This window comes from Barbatula barbatula (genome assembly GCF_947034865.1).
Source record: "Barbatula barbatula genome assembly, chromosome: 9".
In the NCBI taxonomy this organism is placed as follows: Eukaryota; Metazoa; Chordata; class Actinopteri; order Cypriniformes; family Nemacheilidae; genus Barbatula; species Barbatula barbatula.
This window is the reverse complement of record NC_136772.1, coordinates 21,144,566-21,170,180: the sequence shown is the minus strand read 5'-3', so window position 1 is coordinate 21,170,180 and position 25,615 is coordinate 21,144,566. Positions and strand designations below refer to the sequence as shown.

Here is a 25,615-nt window from a genome sequence, read left to right as displayed (position 1 = left end):
AATAGGCCTTGATGACGACCTGAATTTGACGTGGAGGCAATTGCGCATCAGGTTTTTGTTCGTTTCCTTTCGTTTATTTGACCTCTTATATTCCTTAACGAGGAAGAAAACATGTACCAGTCTATTGTAATGTTGTTTTTAAGTTAAGAAAAGTGTTATTTTTCAGAAATGCTAATATCATTAGATGATGGGTTGGAGACATACGGGTGTTAATTCATCAAACATTTTATTGTCACAGCTCTAATTACTACATAAGAGATGACGGTAAACAACATATTTAGGCACCAATAATACATAGAAATAACTCAAACACGAACACCCTCTGGGATTCTCTAACAACAGAAACACAACATTAACATCATCTCGATTTGGCCCCAATTAGAGAATAACTTTTCAAATCAACTTTTTTTAACACAAATGTTACCTCTGAAAATAAACGTTTTTAAAACAAACCATCTCAAAAAATTTAAATACAAAACAAAAATGCCATAATACAGCGTCCCTTTCAATGGACATGGAGAGAGGAATGCAGCACATTCTGTATGGATATAAAGGCATATGACTCTGGACGGGATATTTTAACACCCGTGAAAGAGGTGCATGGTGTTAAAGGTGATGTGGTCATATTGCTTCTCGGCACTGACTGACTTAAGATGCTCTATCCGACTGCTGGCATCCTCCATGTTCTCGGCTGTATCTCCAAAGCCATTATGATGGCCAAAGTGAAGCCCATGATCAAAGTAATCAAGATGTGAGGAAATGCCCCCCTTCCCATGATCACCACTCCCAACCTCTGATGGGATGGTTGCATTTCCATTCACATTTTCATGCATCGCGTGCTGCTCATGAGGGAAATGTCCATTTAAAGGGAGTTCTGCTGTCAAAGAGAACAAAAAAATTAAATGCCATTCACAAAGACAATATATGAGCGTCAATCACTTTGCCTGAATGATATTTGTTTTGCACAACATTTTCCAACAAGTTTACTTTGTCATTTATGTTACTTGAATCTTTAACTGTTAACTCGGTCGATATTTTTGGTTGGTCGTGGAACAACAGTTGGGTCAATTTTTTTTACAAAGAACGTTTATACCCCAACCTTAACCCAGCTCTTAAACTACAGTGAGATAAGCAGTTACAAGAATTGCGTACCCAAGCATAGCACACCAAGATCTGATTTGGTCCAGGACTGACATGGCTGTTGACCCAGAAACTACCCAGGTACTTGGCAAAATCAGGTTCACTTATTGAGAACTCCAAGTTTGGAAAGTCGCTGTTCCAGTAAGGTTTACGTAACACATTTGAACCAAAGATGTAAGTTCTGATTCACGTTGCTTACCTTGTTAGAACAGAACAATAGCACAATGACATATTGTAAATTAACTATAAAGCATTTAACCAACATTTAACATTAAGACAAGACACAAAATGTAAATAAAATGTAGTAGAATCCACATACTGATATACCTCCGATTTCGCTTATATGTTCTTTCTAACAACTAAAATAAGTACACATTCAAGAGTCATTGTGGATTGTTTATCGACATAACATTTAATGAGAATAGAAGTTACATTTTGTCAAGCATCCTGCTACTCTACATGAATACTTTTACCCTAAATCTCAAGACATATACAAAATTTAAATTAACAACACTTATATCAGATGTCTCTTGAAATTCAAAATACTTGCAATAGTTGGCAATCATGCATTATTCAATATGCAGTGCAAAAAGTATTGCCGTTCTCATATACCTCAGATTTTTATATATACTGACTTATTTCTTTGATAGAGCAAAATGACAATTTCCATATAAATTTAAACTACAATATAATTAAAGATACACGCCTGTCAAGTTATATTCACATCGCTTAATATATGTAATATAACAAATGTCTTCACTATATATGAAACTGCTAAATATTACCTTGAAAAGACCCTCCCCTAAAAAAAATAGAATGATAAAGAATAGATCTAACAAAATCATCTTAAACAGATTTTGCACTCATAGAAAGAAACTATTACCTAATCTAACACCAAAAGGTCTAACATTAAGGAAATAAGAATAAATAGCACCTACTACTTTTTTTACAAGAATAAACATGTCTAAAGCTGCACCGCTAAGGTCCATGGATGTACTTTATACATTCATGTTAAGATATGCTTTGGCATAACAAGAGAAATAAGTGGAAAGAGAGTTTAAAAACAATTCCCAAGTAGATCTTTTTACGGAGATCATAAAATAAACTGTCCACCTGGAATAGATGTTCCTTGCTACTATTACTACTAAAATAAAATGGGTCACTCATATCAAAACTATCAAGTCTTAACCAAAAATCTATAAATGTTACAAAACTTGTGTGAATACAACTCACAGTAAAATCTGTGGAATTTTAGGTCTAAAAGGAAAATAATTTTAAATTTCTTTCAGTGTGGACGTCATGGCATAAAAACTGCCTTCTAACATAATGCCACTATTTTAACGAGAAGAAACTAAAATTTTTGTTTTCTTGGGAGCAACTAGAATAAAAATGAAACATGGAATTCGGGGAAGTTATTGTGCAAAACAAAACTCAACTAGGCAAAACTTATTCTCTTATTTTGTTTTTAAAAAATGCACACCACCTAAATTCAGAAGGACTGAATGGTGTGGAATAACTTTTATAATGAATAATTTTATATATACGATGTTCGTTAATTGAATTATATTGCGTCTCGGTCACCAAAAGAGTATACATAAAGCAAAGGCCAATCCCCTACAAATAGGCATAGGAATTAGTGCAGCGGCATGGTATTTGCATGGAGGCTACGGTGAAGATCTCCTGCTCTTTCTGTGCAGGAGAAGATGAGCTCTCCATTCTGACCACCTGGTCCTGTTCTGAATTCTTGTAGCCATTGGACACCAAAGGAAAGGATCCATTTAGGAATCCGTTCCCACCTGTGGTATTGAATGCCGTTCCAATCTCTATATGCATGTTCTCCATCTGGTCTTCTCCTCTGGATCCATTAACTCCATGCATTGCCTGAAAACCTAGATCTTAAATGACAAGAACAGTTCAAGAAAATAAAATGTAAATTATAATATTGCTGCGAGGCCCAACGATATCCAAAATGAACATGACGTGATACAGGAATTTTTAATTATTCGAAAAATACCGAAAGCTGGACACATACTCAAAAAAAGGAAGTTGAAATTGCAACTTTGTTCTAAACGCATAAATTCTGTTACAAGAAAAATGTTGCTTGAATTGTTATGACTTGTCAATATCATCAGGATCATCAAGGCACCAGCTACATTTTTTAACTGGGATATGACTTGCATTGAAATATACAGTGAGGGAAATAATTATTTGATCCCCTGATGATTTTGTATGTTTGCCTGCTAACAAAGAAATTAAGGGTCTACATTTTTTTATGGTAGGTTTATTTTGACTAGTAGAAACTAAATTAAAAAACCAAGAATCAGGGAAAAATGTATATAAAGATCATGAATTGATTTGCATTTCAGTCAGTGAAATAAGTATTTGAACCCCAACCAACCAGCAATAATACATGCTCCAGTTATGTGTCTATATGGAGCACGGATTGGTCTTGTCACTAAGAAAGTACTCATTAATCGACTTATGATGTATATCAAAGATGCCTGCCAACAGAATCTGTATCTTCCATTTCAACCTCTCCACCACCATGGTCAAGACCAAATAGGTTTCAAAGGATGTCAGGGACAAGATTGTAGACCTGCACAAACCTTGAATAGGCTGCAGACATTATTTGGAAGTAGAAGAAATCCAAAATAACTATCAATTGCCCTTGGTCTGGAGATTTCCCCAATGGTGTAAAGATGATCATGAGATAGGTTAAAGATCAGCCCAGAACTACGCAGAAGAAGCTTGTTAATGGGTTCAAGACCGTTGGTACCACAGTTAGCAAGCAAACCATTGTTAACTCGCTATGCCACAAAAGATTGAAATCCTGAAGCACTCGCAAGGTCCTCCAGCCCAAGAAGGCCCGCCTGGTTCATCTGAAGTTTGACAATGAACATCGAAATAATTCAGAAAAGGCTTTGGAGTAAGTGCTGCAAGGCCAAAATTTTCTCCCGTTTTTGGAGGGAGAGAAATTCTGACTATGACCCCATGAACACAGATTACCTACAGAGAAGCACAGTGTTGGAAACAATGTAATTCGGTAAAATCAATGGGAGGACAATGGTGCAGTTTACAGGAGCCTACTTATTTTATATATCCAAAATTGTGCTAAAGAAAAATAGATGACTAGCAATGTTTATGTTGTTAATATCATTAAGTCATAAAAAGGTATATGCTTGGATTGATAACTTAAAAAAAGCCAAATTTACACTAAAGAAATATCCATCTGTTGCATTTATTACTTTAATATACAGTTTCCTTAATGGTAGTTATGTTGTGTAAATGCAGTATAAAAACTGAGGATTGTTCTAATATTGCAAATGCATGTATGTTCAGTCAGTTTTCTATTTGGCTTATACAGCAGCAGACTGAGGAGAATGTTCATCAGCATGAAACACTAAACTTGTATACTTCATGTATACAAAATGGCATTTCTTTTTACACATTTATTTGAACAATGAGCTTTATTAATAAAAGTGTTTTTAAATAAGAATGTACCGGTGTTTTGCTTTGGTACCAAAATTGGTATTTTACTGGTATTGGTACCAACTACTGAAACTTTGGTACCGGGACAATACACTACCTCCTACACCCCATCAAGAACCCTGCCTTCAGCGAACCAGCAGCGTCTTGTATTGCATTCTCAAAAGGGCAATAATCGCTTTCCCGCACATTCTCCTTCACAACTCCTTCCTGGTGGAACGTTCTTCCAAACTCAGTCCGGTCAACCACATCTCACAACATTCAAGAAACTACTCTTCTGTGAATACTTGAAAGACAAAACTTTCTCTCAACAGGTATTGGTCTGGATTTGTTGAAACTAGTAACTTTGTATTAGCACCTATTGTATTATTTATAGCTCCTGTATGACATATCGCTTATTGCTCCTTGAAGTCTATGTAAGTCGCTTTGGATAAAAGCATCTGCTAAATGACTAAATGTAAATGTCTTACCTCTGTGCTTGTCAACAAGGGTTTCTCCACAAAGTACAAAGTTAAGTTTTGCTCAGGGATCAAATACTCATTTCACTGACTGAAATGCAAATCATTTATAACCTTTATATAACATTTTGTAAATAGATTTTTTATATATTCCGTCTCAGTTAAAATAAACCTACCATAAAAATTATAGACCCTTCATATCTTTGTAAGCAGGCAAATTTACAGGAAATAATTATCTGATCCCCTACGGATTTTGTACGCATTTTAAAGATTAGGAAATTGAGCTGTAACAACTTACCAGCTGTTCTGGCTTTTTTAATTTTATTAGACTCCATGGAATCAAGAGACCTCTTTCGACTGGGTACCGCATTAAGGATGCCCGGCTCTTGGATTAGCTTGTGGTTCCCATAGCCCACAGAGCCATTGGTTGAGGGCCCATTTAGCTGATTGAGTTGCTGGTTCTTGGCATTGAAAAGCAGTTGGGCACACTCCTGAAAGCCTTGGGCATGGGCTAGGTCAGCTGCCGTCAGTCCACTAGCGTTCCTCATGCTGTGCAATGATAAAATTTGTGTGTTACCATTGCTGTTCTAATGCAAACGATGCAAACACACACATACAAACACACACACACACACAGCGCCTTTCTGCCTTTTATACCTAATCTAAATTATCTTTCACACAGATTTCTTGAAAAAGATTTTAAAAAATTCATATCAACTGCAATAGAAAATGACAATAACCGTGCACACTCAAGACCAAGATTTATGAACAAAGATGAACCACTACAAGAGCCAACATCAAATTAAGGAATTCATTGCACAAGAATGATTTAAGAATTCCTCCACACTCACTTGGGAAATGAGGATTTGTTTTCTTTTATCCAAGAAATCTCTGATGAGCGATGGTTAAGAACGTACAAAGTATTTTGCCAAATAAGAAACAACGCTATTACTTGATAACTATCCTGTGATGGGTTCAGTTTTAAAGGAAAATAAATGTAGATGGTGATCAGATACACACCGCACAAGCATAAGAAGTGGTGGCAGTGGAGCCAGCAGCTGTATAGATAGAATGAAGAAGGTAAAGTACACAGGTCTTCTTGAAGAAACGTCTGCTTTCTAGCACTGTGCAGTTCAATTACTATTGAAGGAAGGAAAAGAATGTGCCAATCCATCTTCTGATCAATAAAATGAAAAGGAGTGAAAATGTATATCCTGAATGGTGGGTACATCTTCATTTTCATCGTTGAAAGAAGGAAACTTGGAAGAAACAAGAACACCAGGAAATGCTGGAACCTTGAAGTTATAGAAAAATGCATTATCGTCTTTTTCTCCAAAAAGAAAAACATTTAGATCAGATGCCTAATGGTTAAACCTCCAGCAGGGAAGTGGAAGATACCTGTAGGACATTTGACATGAAAACAAAAAGATTGAGAGTGTGCATTTAGCATGAGTCATTTTCTATTGCAGTGGAAAACCATAAGGAATACATGAATGAACAAAATTGTTACACTTACCCCTGGAGTTCCTACTAACATCCTATCCTGAATGTAGTGAGAATGCGGAAATGTCACCCCTTGGTAATGCAATATAAATGCATAAGTTGCATTAAGGTAACAAACACAGTTTCAAGTAATTTACTGAAGTTACTTAAAATGCTTATTCGTGTTAACTATTCTCTATTGAATTTGTAGGATGGTGTGTTGGGGCTACTGCCAGCTTATTGAAAGCTTTAACTTTTCTTACAAATGTGTTTTAACCTAAGATTGTTCTTACACATTTAACATTATATACAAAATTTAACAAAGGTCCATCAATGCAATAACAATAACAAAAGAGTACAGTAAATAACAATAAATGCGAGCTTTGGCTACCGAAAAAGAACAGCCCTGCACTTGTAAGGTTGTGGCTAAATGTCTGCAATAAGACTGTATTGTGGATACATTGCTAAACAAGAAACATGCAATTCATTGTGAGCATTTTGATTGGCGAGAGGACAGAACACGCTGGCAGTCTCCCCAATCCTACACCTCCTTTTCATGAGCCTGAATGTCTGTGCTTTGGTACATTTAACAGTGATCTGAACGGGAAAATAAGATTTATGTTTAATATGTCAAATTAAAAGAACACAAAGCAAGTTATATTATTGCACTACCACTAAGTGACATCAGGGGTTTGCTTGTTGCTTTAAAAGAGGTTTGTTCATTCCTGGATTCATTGGAACAAAAATACACATTCACATACATGTATAAATAAATAATCTCATCAGTCCATACACCCATTCAATCCAACATAAAACACATTTTCAAGTCAAACAACTAGAAATAAAAAACAATTTCCAGTGGAAAAAATGAAAATCAAACATGTTTCACTTGAACAGACCCTCCCCACTTACTGCTAACCACATATGAAGAAATACATGAATGCTTCCAGGTAGTTTTTAAAACAAACAGCTTTATATAATAGTGAACATATTGGGATGGTACGTGGCAATCATGGCAGGTCGCAATCTTTAAATAACCTGGGTGCAAGAAAATCTGAAATAAGTACAGAAATAAAACAATGTGGACGATCTGTATTTAGTTGACTTCATTTCTTGTCTGTCACTGAATCACTACTGTGATCTAGAACTTCTTGGAATTGAGAGATTATTCAGTAGTGCTTTTAATCTGCTGCTTTTATAGGTTTTGCATATTTGGATTTTAAAATCGTACATAAGTGTCTTCATTTTGCTTCACAATAATTACTTTTAAATGATTAAGGGGCGGTTCCCCGCACAGGGATTAGTTTAAACCAGGATTAGTGTCCTTTTAAAAGAACATTCCTTATAAAAACATTACTGGTGTACATCTCGAGACAAAACAAACACACTCAATCATTTTAAGACGACACCTCTAACATTTGAGTTCATCTGGGACTAGGCTTAAACCCTGTCTTGGAAACCGCCCCTGAATGTAAAGAAAAAAGGTTTACTTGGTTCCAGAAGAGTGACAAGACGAGAAATTTTAAATTCCTTTAGTTGCAGTATTTTTTCGACACTCCTCCCTTTTCCATATTGTCCACATTGTTTAATTGCTGTATATCAGATTTCAGTCACACTTTATTTCACAGTACATGGACATACAGCATATGTACCCTCCAAAAATAAGGTTTAGAGTTAGGGCTGATACCTAATAATAACAGTTACACAATTAAGTATCATTAAGATTTTACCGGTATTACTACTCTTAAAGTACTCTTATTGGTTATTTGCAATATTTTGCATAAAAAAAAGAAACCAAAAATAAAGAAATGAAAAATAAAATGAACCATGCTTTATTTTTGCGCAGCGGAGACAGCCACGAGTATTAAAAAGCATTCAGACACAGGTTGCATGTGCTTCTCCGGTACTGATAGCAGAACCGATACGGCTTTAGATTGAAGATGCTCCGATCTTTTTATAATTAAGCCCCGGGGCTCATTTAATACCGGGTTTCAGAACCAAAGTATATAGTACATACATGTATAACAGGACTGTAAAATAAAGTGCTACCCAGATTTCTGACACCTTGAATTATAGATCATTATAAGTCTTTGAGCTATGCAACAGGTTTTAGTGTTTCTAATCTTTCTAATTAATTTTTTATATTATGTCTATTTGATACCTGAGAAAACCATCCATTTGCATCCCCCTCAGTACGTGCAGTTTAAATGGACTTGAGCAATAATTTGAATAAAAAAGTCATGCAAATTCTTTTGGCGAACCATGCCATTTCCTATTTATTATGGGTAAAGGCCATTTCCTATTTATTATTGAGATTATGCATTTATTAAATGGAGAAATCGGTCACAAAATTTAGAAGGCAAAACAAGCACAAATCATATTTATCTGCAGCGTCTACATAGATTATTATTTATCAGATTTATTACATTACTCTTAAATTCTAATGTTTGTATATTTTGCCTTTTTATTATTAGTATATATAATAAACATCATCAAATTAACTGTTTAGTACCTAATCGTATTTGATGTGAGAATTTCCTATTTTAGCTTCCAAGAACTCTTATTGCTCTCTTTTGCTCTATTTGCCAAATTTAGAATTTGTTACAGCATCTGCATCTGTAACATTCAGGGAAATTAATAACACCACACAAGCTGGAATTTTAATTTAGGAAAATTTGGTCAACTTTAAAATTGGTTTATCAATTCATTCTACATTTCATTTGATTAAGAATATGGCACAAGCATATAGAAGGTTCCATCTCGACAATATAAACAAACTTTACTACGCATGCACACTTTTGTGACCCCACCTGATTTTCCGGTACACATTCACAAACAATAGACGTCAATGTACCGCTCGGTTTGTTTTAAATGCGTCCCAATTATAGGACCCATACAACAAATTGTTTATTTAATCAAATGAACATGCAAAATTCAACAAACCATTATTTAATACAATTATTATGTAGTAAAAATGTATATTAACAAATGAAAAAGATAAATAGTTATATTATTAGACACTAGCCAAACACAAGCCGGAAGTTAACTGAGGGTCAGGGGCGTGCATCCGATGAAACAGTCTACATCTCCCTAGATATGTTAAACTTGCCGGATGTAAAATGTGACATCATAGGGACCGATACATTCTTGTTAATCTGCGTTAAATGACTTTGGGGTTGTCAATTATTTATTTCGAATGCAGATGTCAATACATATATAAAAGATAATTCATAGATTTAAAAAGATGTGTTGCTGCTGTAGTGGTCCGTTTGTGTATGGGCTTCTCATTTAGTTTCATACCATTAGTTTAGTTTTGTAATGTAAAGAATGTATTTTGCCTGCTTGCTCATACTTAATGTCCGTATAACACTTATATATCAGAATAAGAAGAAATTTACCAATAAAATTGAGATAATGTAACAACCCTGAATATTAATTATAAAATAACTAATTGTTATTCATTCTGAATTTTAAGTATTAAGACATTCAGTGCCTCCATTTATAGTGGGAAAACGGGAGCCTGGCTAGCAGATTAATGCAGGTAATTTATATTTGTTGTGTTGCAAATCTTCCAACTATTCTGACCAGTTTTTAGAAAACAGATTGAATGGAATGTCAAAGTAATATTATTTGTATCGTCTTTTATTATAGATATGGAGTAAAAGAAGGTGAATTTGAGACCTGCCAGGTTTGCCACTGTTGCCTGGTCATTTCAGTGTTAAACACACCGTAAACAACTGCTGCACTTTGCTACTGACTCGCAAATTATTTCCATAAGACAAAGAGGCATTCATTTTTCTCTTCACTCCTGATTTGCTTTGCTACTCTCTATTCTGACATCACACATTTTCTTCCTTTTGTAGGGCCCTAACTCATAACTTCCTGAGTGCCAGTTCTCAGACCACGCTTACTTGTGTCGAGACTGAGAAGGGACTGATTAGACCTGTCCTACATATACGTCCTAGGGTTAGACTACAGAAAAGATAAAGAACATAGAAATAAATAAAGATAAAGATACAACAACTGCATTGATTTAAGGGCATAATAAAGCAAAGCATGCAGGTAAAAAACTAGATCTAAAATCAAAAGCTGTGTCTTTTGAAACTTCTACAGTAGGTACAAAATGTCCTATCAGTAAAACCAATCACCGCATGAAATACCTCAACAGTTTGCCAGTGTGTTGATACTGAAGGGAGCGATAGTGAGAACACTCCTAATGCCACAACAGTGCAGTTTCGTTGAGGGAACTTGGAGTGAGTCAGCAGTGTCTATTTGGAATGCTCTCCCCCTTTTCTAGGATTACTTGAAAAAGTCAAGTCATTTCGAATTCAATAGCTGCAAAACATTGAGATGTTCTCTAGAATTTAGCGGTAACAGTTAACAAAATGCATCTTCATTTATTCTGTCATCATGTCACTTTCATAAGGTCAAAGGTGACAGATGATTCATAACATGTTTTATCATAGTATCATATATGGGAAAAATCTGCAGGCGACATTGTAAATACAGACAGTTTCTCTCTATACAAAAATGTCGCAGGATAAAAGATAAAGACATGTTAGGTATTAAAACAAAATACAGGTCTAGTAAAATGCAATCCCTATTGATATTCAAGCCTAGCGTTTTACTCTTGATTTCCTATGTTGTTGTGTTACCTGGACCCCACATTCTCCTGACAAACTTTGGGATTGAGGGCTTTGGAAAAGAAAACGATTAAATTGAATCTTTGTATATTTATCGTCATGTTTTGGGGAAAAATCAATTATGAACCATGCGTGTACCTTTTTTCACTTTTGGCGATAAACTGGATTTGAAGGAGTAATGTTGGACATTTGACTGGATATTTTATCTCCAATGTTTCGCTTTATATGAAACAAAATAAATTGAACACTTGAAAAATCTGAAGAAATGAGCCCTGTGAGCTTTGTTGAATCCTCAAAGATTTTACAGCAGGTGTGGAAGAAGAAAAAAAGGAATAAAGCAGGAAATGGCCAAAAGTAGATAAATCACATTTATTAGGAACACAGAAATGTTGGATAATTGAATGTGTCTCAATACGGCACACGAAAAGCGAATCCAGATTTTAATGGCTGTACCCCTTCACTGAAGAATGTTTAGGAATGCGAGGAAGTCCTAAAAGCAACACTATAGAACCTCTGCTCACAGTTCCCTGTGTGGTTGATAAGCGAAATTGTCTGTTACCAGTGTCGTAAATAATGTTGCTGTATACAGTGCATCCGCAAAGTATTCTCAGCACTTCACTTTTTCCACATTTTGTCACGTTACAACCTTCTTTCCAAAAAAGATTCAATTCATTATTTTCCTCAAAATTCTACAAACAATACCCCATAATGACAACGTGAAAGAAGTTTGTTTGAAATCTTTGCAAATTTATTAAAAATTGCACATGTACATAAGTATTCACAGCCTTTTGACACTCAAAATTGAGCGCAGGTGCATCCTGTTTCCACTGATCTTCCTTAAGATGTTTCTACAACTTGATTGGAGTCCACCAGTTGATTGGACATGATTTGGAAAGGCACACACCTGTCTATAAGGTCCCACAGTTAACAGTGCATGTCAGAGCACAAACCAAGCCATGAAGTCCAAGGAATTTTCTGTAGACCTCCAAGACAGGATTGTATCGAGGCACAGACCTAGGGAAGCAGGATTGAAGGTCCCAATGAGCAAAGTGGCCTCCATCATCCGTAAATGGAAGTACTTTGGAACCATCAGGACTCTTCCTAGAGCTGGCCGCCAGACCAAACAAAAGAAAAGAGCCTTAGTCAGGGAGGTGACCAAGAACCCGATGGTCACTCTGACAGAGCTCCAGCATGTCTCTGTGGAGAGAGGAGAACCTTCCAGAAGAACAACCATCTCTGCAGCACTCCACCAATCAGGCCTGTATGGCAAAGTGGCCAGAAGGAAGCGACTCCTCAGTAAATGGCGCATGATGGCCCGCCTGGAGTTTGCCAAAAGGCACCTGAATGACTCTCAGACCATGAGAAACAAAATTCTGTGGTCTGATGAAACAAAGATGGAACTCTTTGGCCTGAATGGCAAGCATCATGCCTGGAGGAAACCAGGCACCACTCATCACCTGGCCAAAACTATCCCTAAGGTGAAGCATGGTGGTGGCAGCATCATGCTGTGGGGATGTTTTTCAGCGGCACTGGGAGACTAGTCAGAATCGTGGGGAAGATGAATGCAGCAATGTACAGAGACAACCTCGATGAAAACCTGCTCCAGAGCGCTCTGGACCTCAGACTGGGGCAAAGGTTCATCTTCCAACAGGACAATGACCCGAGGCACACAGCCAAGATAAAGGAGTGGCTACAGGACAACTCTGTGAATGTCCTTGAGTGGCCCAGCCAGAGCCCAGACTTCAACCCAATTGAATGTCTCTGGAGAGATCTGAAAATGGCTGTGCACCGACGCTCCCCATCCAACTTGATGAAGCATGAGAGATCTTGCAAAGACGAATGGGAAAAAATGTCCAGAAATAGGTCTGACAAGCTTGAAGCATCATACTCAAAAAGAATTGAGGTTGTAATTGGTGTCAAAGGTGCTTCAACAAAGTATTGAGCAGGCTCAAGGCTGTCAATACTTATGTACATGTGCTTTATTCATTTTTTATTTGTAATAAGTTTGCAAAGATTTCAAACAAACTTCTTTCACGTTGTCATTATGGGGTATTGTCTGTAGAATATTGTGGAAAATAATGAATTGAATTAATTTTGGAATAAGGCTGTAACATGACAAAATGTGGATATAGTGAAGTGCTGTAAATACTTTCCGGATGCACTGTAAGCTTCCCTTTGGGCAGGACAATACACGTGAATTTCTTAACTAAGCTGATGGAACCGGCAAATGCAAAAACGTTGTTTGGAAACCATGTCACACTCTTCCGCAGGCCAGGGATGGGCGGGGCTGTGTGTACAGACCCGAACACAGAACTTACGGAGTGTGGTTGAACAACAGCTAGGAACAAAGTGTGTTAACATGGTCAGTCTGAAGATTCTGTATATTATGAAGACAAAAAAAGTTAACAAACAAGATGTCATAGCTTTGTAGAGATGTAGCTGATTCAAGGACATTGTCCAGTTTGACAATCCAGAGTAAGTGGGAACAGAGGGTTATCCTTTTCATGAATTTGAGATGTGACAGCAGGTCATTTAAAACATCAGTCTGAATAACGGAGGGTCTTAATCAAAATCAAAATACTGTGTTTCTTCCAAACACAAACAGGTTACAGACATATTGCAACCCAGGTGACTTTAAGCAATATTCATCTGTATACCATTCATGTTATTTTGGATTCAGTCCACCCGATCTAACGGTATCCGTAGGAGGTGGTCAGAGTTTGTTGCACTGGAACAACAGCACGTTTCTTGTGAATGTGTGAGCAACTTGGGTAGGCACTCCGTCAGGACGTAAAGTGACCTGGATAGCCATTTAGTCTGATAAAGGAAAGCCAGAGACAACAGAAAGCTGCCTTCCACTGGACATCTGATGAATTATATCAGGCAGAAAACCTTTACAAAGTTGTTGTTCACTCTTCTGTTAATGTTAACACCAAAAAATGGTGAGGGCACTATAAAATAATCGCACATAGAATCGGACAGCAGCAAACTTGTAATTCATATTTGGAAGTAAAAGATCTTCAGTTGTACGTGTGACTGAGGAAAATACGTAGAAGCTTCTGGAGGAGAGGAAATATCTGGAGGAGATAAAATATCCAGTTTTGCAATCGCCTTAATACAAATGTGATATTTCTAGAAGAACTCATACTCTACTGTATATTGAAAATATGGGGAACCAGGAATTTCTGCATTCAAGATGAATGTTCAAAAAACCCAAAGCCCTCTCTCCGTAAACTCCTATTTAAGTCCTACATATAAAATCCTTTTATTTAAAACCTTCTGTTCTGCTTTTAATGGGGTAAATGTGACACACTTGTGAAATACTCTCTTTGCTTTAATACTGCCTGAAGCTACAGTGACACTTAAAAGATTGCTCATGCTGCCATAATAAAAAATAAACATCCTGTTTGTCTGGTTGCTAAATGCACATTTCATCTTCGTCTCAAAAGCATTTTGAATTGGACAATAAAACCCGCATGCACAAATATAAATGACCCTTACATTCCCAAAGCCAATATGTTTCTATTTCGCAATTATGAATGCCACATGTTATTCATAAATGTTACGTATATAAAAATAAGGTTTACCATGTAAAACTCATGTAAACTATCTTTTTAGTTAATGAATGTGGTTCTAGTTAATGGTGTTTTCTTCACATTGTGCCCTATACACCTAAATCTATTCAGGTGTTTGTTGTGCGATAAATGTGACCGCGAGCCCTACAATTTAAGAGCTCTTCTTTTAAATTTAGAGACTAGCTACAATGAAGATTTTCCACAAGTTGAATGAGCATATTTAAAACAGAATGAAAAAACTTTCAATTTATTCATTTTTAAAGGTAGGAAACACAAATTTAGGCACTTAAAGGTTTAATATGCTTGTCTCTCAGTTTTTACACATTTGGTCGATAAACACACTGTAAAAATATTTACCAAATTCAGCTGCCTTAAATTTTTAAGTTAAATCAATATAGCTTTATGAGTCAATTAAACTTAAGTCCGTTCAAGTTTGATTGACTCATGAAGCTAATTTGATTTAACTCTAAAATTGAACGTGCACAGCTGAAATTGGTGAAATTTAATTAAGTTTTTTTTACAGTGCACAATTCAGCAAATCTGCTTTAACTTTATGAAAAACTAAATTTCAGTTTACTTGCCAACTTAAACAGCAAAGAATACAACAAGTCATGATAGTAAAGTGTATTTTAATTTGAGTGAACATTTATTTAACACTATGTATGTAAAAAAAAAATATATATAATAAATTACATGAATGAATGTTAACATTATTTTTATACGGCGGCTGAACATAACCATATGGCATTCAAATAAGCAAACGTATAAAATCTGGTATCAAATTTGTGGGGTTTTGTTTAGGCAGACTATTTTAATTTTTTAGACTAAAAGCATGCAATAAACACATCCAAGCGCATCGGCTTAGTTGATGTTCCATAGAGGACAGCACAACTTCTCATAAGGAACATTTAACTGCAGCCAACTACATTTTGGGGACAAAAATGATTGATGTAACCTATACTGCACAGTGCATTCTTAACAATTCAGCACTTTAAATTGCTAATAAAAAGTATAATAATTAAATCAATTGAGCCAAAAATGTATTTAGTGGCAGTTCAGTTACTAATGGAAAGCATTTACATGTATATGCCTCTAAAGAACATCGCTTACATTTATCATGTCCAACATAATTAAAGTATGCCTCCAAAAACTCTCCATCCAAAGTGGCATTTCACATTGTCAAGATATGTGAAGTGGAGCATTTCTCCAGAATGAGCAACAAAAGCACTCCTGTGTGTGGGATCACATTATCACTAAATGGGATGTGCTGTACAATTTATTCCAATGGCATTTCAGACATGCCAAAACACTTATTATTATTATGCAGTCTGTTATTCCCCAGAACCAAGTCTTATTGGCTTCTATTGACACCCTGGAGACGTTCAGAAAAGAACAATTATCAGCTTCGTCAGAATACTTATGCAAAATGGTCAGCAGTAAGTTCTTCAACAAACATTGTACAAGAATAAACCAAGCAGAATGAAATGCTTGATAAGCGTATACTGTGGCTCTACATACCCTTATCTCCAGAGATATCTGGTTACTATTTTTTCAGTTGTTTCCATGTTTACAAGATTCCACATTCCAACTGTGCTGTTCCCACACATAGAATTAAAATTAGCAAACATCTTTGAACTAGAAGTGAAATACAGAGACAATGTTACTTTTAGGACCGTAGTTTTTTTTAAATATCTAAACTTAGTATTATAATGATTCAGTCGCATATTAAAATGTAAAATCATATATCCAAGTGTTTCCAGGTATGAATGGGAGCAGTATACTGTAAGTGGTCCTCTTTTTGAAGTCCTATACCAAATTTATATGTACAGGTCATAATTTTTTTTTATTAACAATAATTTATTACCAATAACTAATCAAACTATTCTTATCCAAACGATCATAAATGCACTCTTCCTTTCCTGTTTCCTGGAAAATGCTCCATTAAACATTGTCTAAACTATTCAACTATACATTAGATAATGTTCCGTCTGACCATTTGCAGAAACATTCTGAACCGTTCCTGACACCATGGGGTTGAAAATTGTCCCGTGCTCCATTTCTACACATCATAACAAGAGAAATGCCCCTCGGCACCCAAATATTGAAAGCATTTGTTACTTTTGAGCTGTGACGAAATGTGCAAAACTTGACAACCTTGTAATAAAAACACATTTAAAAATAAAATGTGAAGGAAACAAAAAGGATATTACCTCTGCACTTCACAGGGAATTATAGAAGACATGATAGAAATCATCAAATTACTGTATTCAGAATACATTAGACATTTAGCCAAACTTAGCCAATATAACCAAATCTGGTTGAAGAAGAGCTCCATCAAAACTTTCTTATAAAATAGGCCGAATACGTCCAATTGTTCGTTTTCAAAATCACATTTACTCACGCCTCGATATATAGCCTCCTTCCTTCAGCTGAACACCAACAATTAAAATACTGGCATGTCTTACACAGTACTCAAAATGATGAAGCAAAATTAAAATAGCACGTCTTGCGTGCGTTTTAAAAGTATCAATGAGCCGCCATATTTAAATCCAGTGCTTGGACCTGTTTGTTTACATTTTAATTACGTTAAATAAGCTCGAAACGCGTTATTACATTTTTTTTATGATGGACTTATGTGCTTTTTGAAGCGTCGCCATTTTGAGACACATTAAACTGCTAAACATGTTATTACTTTTTATAATTATTATTTGTTTGTGCTCAACTGAAGAAAGGGATATACATCTGGGTTGGCATGAAGGCGAGTACATTTTTGGGTGAACTACTGCAATTTACCGTCAAAATCACTGACGGTTCTCAACTCTGATGGTTCTGAAAACCCATAACACTGCACATTAACATATTAAACTCTGTTCATAAATCTATTTGCTTATGAGCTGATGATTTGAATTGGTTCTAAATTAAGGAGACACAAAATGTGCATTGCCATGGGCCATCAGGACTTAAGCCGAGAAGCTTTGACCCTCCATGAATTAATGCTGTAATTTAGAAGTTGAAAACTTAAGCAAAACAAACTCGCTAAACTTCACAAATAATCCTAATGTACAGGTTAACTGAAAATCAGGGCTCCAGAGAAAAAAAAGAGGTCAACTTCGTGAAAGCGCTTCAAATATAGGCTGCTGAATGTTTTTGATCGTCAATTGCATATGCACAAGACACTGCCTGTGCTAATGGTGTAATTTCGTGAGTTTACGTAATTTAACATTTTTATTCTTGACTATCGCCACATTTCAGCTTAGAACAAGTCACAAATGATGTTTTGTGCCACATGATTAAATCTTAGCCATGATGTGTTCATTGACTGTTGCCTGACAGAGGATTGTTTGAAAAACTCTGGTATTTTTCATTTTGACATGGTTATCTATACCCATCTGTGTTCTGGTGCTCTACATTAATGAAACGACTGGTCAAAGAGAACAGTGAGAGGGCGATCTCACGATCTTAAATCGCGACTGATCTTGAAGGCGTCCTCAAACCTCAACGAAATCGAGAGGATCGTGATCTTGTCTGTCAATACAAAATGGGTAAACTAAAAAGTATATGGTCCTAGTTAATCCATTTACACATAACTTGAATGTGCTTTGTTGTTTATGTGATGATCTGCATATGTGTTTTTTAATGATGATAACAGACGTTATCATCATATACTAGTGCTACCTGAACTGTTTGGCCTGTGCTACAAAGGTTTACACTTTAAACCTCTGTAGCAACATTGCTATGTGCAAAAAAAATTAAGGTACAGCCCTGCATTTCAATTCAGATCGAAAATCAAGATACTTTGTTATGAAGATCGTGATATGCTTTTTTGGGAAGATCACCCAGCCCTAGCCAGATTAACACAATTTACAGTAAATTTGTGTGAATTTATATTGTTGAAAGTGGCAATCGTTGCATATGCAAATTAATTTTATTTAATATTTCGGTGCAGTCTGGAGCCCTGAAATGTGACATTAATAAGCGAGATGTGCTAAAATGTAGTATGTTGCCAATTTCTCTTTATAGAGATGGCTCAGTGATTCCCTTCAAGATGATGAAAAAGTAACAGTTTCAAATGTTTAAGAAAAACAATTAAACTCTTCAGTGTTGATGGAGCCCTTCCTATATAAAGCACCAGTTGGGAAATTGCATAAATGTAGAGGACAGAGAGAGAGATACAGTTACTCTGAAGGACTTCTGAGCAACAGTTAGATAAGACTTACTCTGCCTTGGCTCCCTGGACCAGAAGGGTGTTAATACATTCAATGCTACCAGCACGAGCCGCTTTGTGGATGGGGGTTTCTCCCACATAGTCCTACAAAACAGAGACCGAAAAGTTCATGCAAGCAAGCCAATGACAATTTTTTTTACTTTTGTACCCAAGAGGCATGAAAGTTAATCTGTCCACTTGAATAGGGAGACATGGGAATGCCTGAAACAAGAATATGCTTAAATAACGCATTTTATGGGCTTAAAGACCATAATGTTTTTCAAAAAGAAGATTGGTATCTTATCACTATGTAATAACTGTAGCAGGCATAATATTGCAAACAATAACGTAACATTCATTCTTTACTAGTGTAACCACAATTCTGAGTGCATCCTATTAGATCTTTTTTCCACCAAAGCCGTCTAACCCCTCCGCAGATTAAAGCTAGTGGAAGTGCAATTTCTCTGTCACTTCCCAGCATCATCATTTATTTAGAGCTTGTGGATCAGCCAGAGCAGCAAAGGCACTCCCGACAGGAGGCTTGAACTTCTCACCCTGACAGAAAACTACAGAGACGGCCAATAAACGATCCAGTGAGCATCACCCAGCCCTTACAACAAAATCTGATTCACTGGAGAAAAATGTAGGTCAGTCTTTAACGCCCAGTAGCTTTTCTCTCTAGCAGGATTAATCCAAGCAGTAAAAGACAAGACTGTTTATAAGAGATCAGTCGAGGGGGCGGCCATGTCCTTAAATGATTAATGTTGATTTCCCTGAGCTAAGGGGATCTGAAACAGGCCTATATTTGGAGAACAGCAACACACCACTGGTTATGTAACATTGGCCTACTAGTCTTATTGCTCTGCTGTAAAACAACAATGAATGGCAGGGGCGGAAAATAAAAAAGGCTCAGAAGCTGATGGGGAATTCCAAATCCTACACATGAGAAAAGCCACAATACTGATCCGGTATAATACAATGGCTATATATTACAATCGTTCAGTGACCTTGACCTCAAAAGCAACTCAGTTGTGGTCTGATTTGTCATCAAAACAAGTACAGCTTTGTCCATTTGTATAAACACTTGTTATAAACACAGTTTGGCACAAAGGACAGTGTAGTCTAAAATAAATATGGAAATGATTTATTAAGGTTGCCACTTCGTGTAATCTATCATAATGTTTTAAAACAAATTTATTTGATTTGGTTTTTTGAAAGTAAGATATTCAATATTTAATGGCACTTACCTGTCTGTTGATATCAGCTCCAGCTTGCAGCAGCCAAAGCAAGCACTGAGGATGACCCCCGAAGGCAGCGATATGAGCAGGCGTCTGGGCGAAGCGAGAAGTCATTGAGTTCACACCAGATCCCACCTGCACTAGACGCATAACACAGTCCAGCTGGGTGACAGAAGAGAGGTAGCAATGAACAGAAGTTTAATTACAACAATGAGGGGTTTTCAAAGGTTGAAGCAAATACAAATATTTGAGAGTTGGCTGGAGAGAGTATATACATAAAACTGCTATAGGCCAGGCACAGTTTTAAAATAATCCTCACGGTTATTTGACCAAACCATAATAATTTGACACTAAGACACAAGGGGGTATGAAGAATGGGCAGCATCCCTACATCCAAAGTCCCTGCTCTGCATTTACTGTTTTGTAATGATATTTCTCAATCTGGGTGAAGTCTTTGATAAAGTGATGCATTTTGGAAAAAACCTTCCCAAATCTAAGAGGAGATAAAAAGAACAAAGGAAGATAGAAGAATACAGTTTCTATTGTTTGAAGGTAGAGACTTTCATTTGTAATATTGTTTCTCCATAAATTAATTACAGAAAATGTACTGTGAGCCATCAAAAACGTGCAAAATCTTTAAAAACGCTGGCGTAGGCTGGCAACTTTTTTTAAGGCTGGTGGGTAAAGAGTTAAATGTGTAAGAAAGAAATAATTCCAAAATAGATTTCCAACAATTGCCTTATATGATAAATAAACAGTCAGTCACTTATTTTGAGTAAAAATGAGTCAATTATTGAGCAAGTACATGGAAGAACTGTGTTTAAAACCGTGTCACTCACTACCCCTGCAGGATTCACCACGGAAAGGTGGTAATAATGATTTGTAATTTTCCCGGAGATCCTTATTTGGTGTCTTTCGTCTATGCGTCATTCGTCACATTCGTACACAGAACGAAGAGAATCCTGCTGCTAGCCAGCACGTGGATGCTTTACTCACAACTGTTTGGTAGGATTTTATACAACTTTTAGTATTATTTATTGTTTAGTACTTTTACTTTTAAACGGCAAGCAGCGTTGACATCTGGAGATTCATCAGATGTGAAAAACAAGGAAGTACAAACTGAAAAAGTGAATGTGGTTGGACTAGAATTAATTATCAAGATTTAATATTGGCAAGGCATTTCAAAGGATGCAGGAATGACTTTATTCCTTCTGAACAGGAAAGACATTTCAATATTTCAATAGATCGTTCAATAAATCGTTGCTCCCTTGTTGTGTTAATACAGACGGGTACAGTTTTATCAGTTGTTCTTTCTCTATGTTCATTATGATAAATGTAATTTAAGACCTATTCGCACAGGATTCGTATTATCTGGGGACCTCATGTGATTTAGAAATGACCTCCCGATATCTGTATTTCATGTGGCGCGAATTAGCACGGATAAGTGAAGCCTGTAATTTCTCAAATTTACATTATATCCCGGATATGATGGCAAGGCTTTGCACATAGTATATAGTTGTATGATGTACAATGATTTATGACCCTACTTGTCACCATTTAAGACCCATGTTCGGTGATCTTCGGTGCGGTTCGCATTATGAGAGTTTTCATAAGAAACAACAAAACTGGAGACTCCCGGTATGTATGGAGATGACCCAGCACCCAAAATAATATCAAAACACTCCTTTTGTGCTATTTGGGTTCTTATCTGTTTCGTGTTATATCATCTGACATTTTATCTGTGTTTATGATGCGTTTCCGATGTACAGTGAAGATTCTCACCGGTGCACTGTCACAGGCCAGACTCATCCGTCCAGTTGAGCAGTGCCGAACCACAACTCACGTAAAGAAAATACCTCGGCACATCAACAGCAGTAGCAATTACAAACTGAGATGGCGACAAAGAGGCCAAACCTACAAAGTGCCGCTTTAAGCTTTTATTCACATAAAAGCATGGATCAACGCATGACAAAACGCTACCATCTATGATCAATGTATACATCATCATAAAGCAGACCTCTTTACCGTTGCGGTCACTTAAAATAAACCATAACGATTAAAGCCCTATGCAATGCAATTAATTGTTAGACAATTCATTGACTGTCAAATTTCAACATTTGTGACAGCCCAAGACATAATTAAATAAAGATTCATTTTACATGATTTACTCAGTCTACCAACAGCTTTGTTAGTTGATTAAAGTCTTACACAAGAATTTACAACCAAGCTGAAGCCAAGAAGGTCAAGGTCTGGCTGGCTAGCCAATACGCCCCTTCTGGTAGATGTCATAACTACACCATTCTGGAGCAATAATGTATCTTTTATCATTAATGCCCGTTTTGAAAAAATAAACACAGACATTTTGCAGGCAATATACAGTATTTATTAAGAATTTAATTAATATTTCGTTATATAATGGTAAAATTGTTTTACAAATATATTATAGGCCTCCTTGGGTAAAAAGGTAGAAAACGATCTGGTCCTAAACTCAGAATTGAAACTATTACGAAAAAATGTAGCCGTCACGTTCCAGGGTAAGAAACATCTGCACATGACACGCATCTGCAAACCCATTTTGTACATTTTCAGACAAGGCCATTTTGCTCAGCATTCTTCGACTCCTGTTCCTGCGAAATCTCAAATTTCACTCTGCATCTTCCTGTTTTTCATCTACCCGCCGAAAAGACTCGTCCAGACACTCCTGTGCTCTAAAAATATTATCGCTACACACCCAGAGAAAGTGGGAGTGGCACAAGACAAGAGTAGAGAAAGACTTATAGCTTCCTCATAACAATTTTTATGAGTCATCTGAGATTCAGCCCTCCCTGCTTAGAATTTAACTGAAATTGATCTGAAACCATTACAGCACAGATTTATCTCTCAGCATAAGCAACCTGAAAGAAAATCAACAAACAAAACGGCGTTGTGTATGTTACAGTATGTGTTGCGGAAAATATCTATTGAAAACAGGTTGTTTGCTATATTGTCCTGCACGTGTCTTGCAATTCGTCTAGTTTGGTAAACTCAAGTAAAACAGCGACTAACGTTGGACACAATTGACTCCGACATCATTATTTGAGGCACTCACATGGCGAAGTTCGTGTTATGGACAAACCAAATGGAGAAAAACGATAAAGCCTGTAATTCCCTTAACGTCGTGTGTGCGTTTTTAACTAACGTTAATCCAGATAACAGATGTGACATTTGCGCTAACCTAATGATACGGTTCTGCACATTGTGGATTGCATCCAATTAAAGTATAATCCAAGAATAACTTTACCTTTGATTTTACGCAAAACGGCGACTGTCTAGACAACGAAATGGACGGAGTAGATTATACATTAATAGTGCAATAATTATCTTTGTATATAATATGTAGTGCAAATTTAGTCTCTGCGCACATACACGTTGACGTCTGGCCGATGTTCTATGCAATGCCGCTCGTTAAATGAATAAAGCATTGTTTGTCTGATGACGTCCTTATGCATACCCATTAGACAATAACTCATATATTGCATGACTACCTTTCCAAAGTGTGCAGCCCAATGTAAAGGTGTCCATCCGTAGAAAGAGTCTTCGACGGAAAGCTGATCTGTGCTACACTGGAGGAGCGAGCACAGTGCGCCCACATCTCCATCTCTGCACGCGCGGTGAAGAGGAAAGCGAATGTTTAGCACCTCTTCGCTAGAAAATCCAGACTCCAGCCCAACCGACATTTGTGCAAGACTGAAATATCCGCTTTATAAATGTGTGGAAATAAGAATCGGCACGAAAAACGGTGGCCTTGACGACGTACGATCTTATTAAACACGTCCTCAGCAAACAAAGCGCATAAAAAAAGGCGGCGAGACGCACGGCGTGCCGTGCTCACATACACACAACTTGCGCGCTGGCGCAAGGAAATAAACTTCATGTGAGGATTTTTGAAAACCAGAACTGGACCACGCCGGAGTTACGCATGCCCAATACACCATACGCACGGGCTGGAGAACCAGACATTGACTTTTTCTGCTCTGAAGTCCCACAACATGCCTCAAGACCAGAAGCGGAGTCCTGTGACGGACTGGAGTCGCGCATGCCCAACACAATATCAACCAGTGCCTCAAAACCAGAAATGGAGTATTTGTGCTCTGGAGTCATGCAACGAGCCTCAACACCAGAAACAGATTTCTGTGACGGATTGGAATCGCGCATGCCCAATACAATCTATACCCGTGCCTCAAAACCAGAAATGGAGTATCTTTGCTGTGGAGGCATTTAGATTTCTCTGACGAATCGGACTGGAGTAGCGCATGTCGGACATGCCTTAAAACCAGAAGTGAATACTAGAGAATTTGGGTTTTTGTGTGATTGGAAGGACAGAAAAGTACACGTGTGGTAGATGTTGTAAATTCTCAATTTTAATTTTTTCTCTGCATCTCTCTTCTCTGTCGACTGATGGTGCTTGCTGGTCTCCCTCCTCGTCGTTGATTACAACATGTTATTTTACCTGTTTTTGTGAACAGACAGTGGGGCTACTGTAATGGGTTTTATCAATACAAATATATTATAAGTTAACTATAAGTTATTTATTATAAGCTACAATTTATTGTTCTTACAGCATTTGAATACAACACAAACACATGACTTGAGGGGGAATTCTAGGGCCCCTGAAAAAATAATAATGTGGGCCCCCAACGCCTTACAACAAATAGCGGGACATTTTATGTCAAGTTTTGAATCATATCACTTTGACTTAGTCTTTTTTATATATAATAGAAAATGAAAATGTTGTTGTAAACCCTTTTTTAAAAGTTAAATGTTATATGAACTTATGAAACATTGTGTGAAGTCTTATACTTGCATGAAGACTTTTAACAAACTAATAAAATACATTATTAAATAATAATAAATAAAACCGATAAAATGACCAGCAATACTGTATAATAGTTTTTTTCTCCACTTATTTATCATTGGAGTTTGGGTTCCTCGCCACAGGGCCGTGTTGGCTTGCTATTTTTTTCTATTTTAATTCCTCTAGATGTTTTCTAGAATACTATTGTATATAGTATAATGTTGAACTTATACTGTACTATACCATCCCTATATATACACTATAGTTTACTAATAGTAACTACAGATTATGCTGCAAGTGAACATTACTGTGTTTTTTACGTGTGGGTCATAATTTGTTCAAATTAACCAGACTTTTATTTTGGCGGGCCGCTGCAAAGACCTTTGAGTTTCAGTGCTAGTAGCTTTGCTCACAGGAAACAGTGAAAGAGTGTGACGTAAACACTCAGTGCAGCTGGGAGATTTTCTTGTGTTTACGTATTTATATCCATAGACATATATGTATTATTATGTCTAGGTTTATATCTACCTTATTAAATACTGAACGTGGAAGTAA

General features: G+C 36.7%; 1 protein-coding gene across 2 annotated transcripts; it reads right to left on the bottom strand.

The window, feature by feature from the left end:
• Positions 1–60: 60 nt before the first annotated feature.
• On the bottom strand, positions 61–24,241 carry ankrd10b (ankyrin repeat domain 10b). 2 transcript variants are annotated; one of them, XM_079464631.1, is made up of 6 exons: positions 23,751–24,241; positions 20,236–20,388; positions 19,002–19,093; positions 5,383–5,633; positions 2,937–3,035; positions 61–874 (listed from the first exon to the last, which is right to left on the bottom strand). In XM_079464631.1, the coding sequence occupies exons 1-6, from the start codon at positions 23,940–23,942 to the stop codon at positions 579–581; spliced, it is 1,083 nt and encodes a 360-aa protein (XP_079320757.1). In that variant the 5' UTR covers positions 23,943–24,241; the 3' UTR covers positions 61–578. The 2 variants fall into 2 exon arrangements, with proteins under 2 accessions (XP_079320757.1, XP_079320756.1); XM_079464630.1 differs by having other exon boundaries at positions 206–877.
• Positions 24,242–25,615: the final 1,374 nt, after the last annotated feature.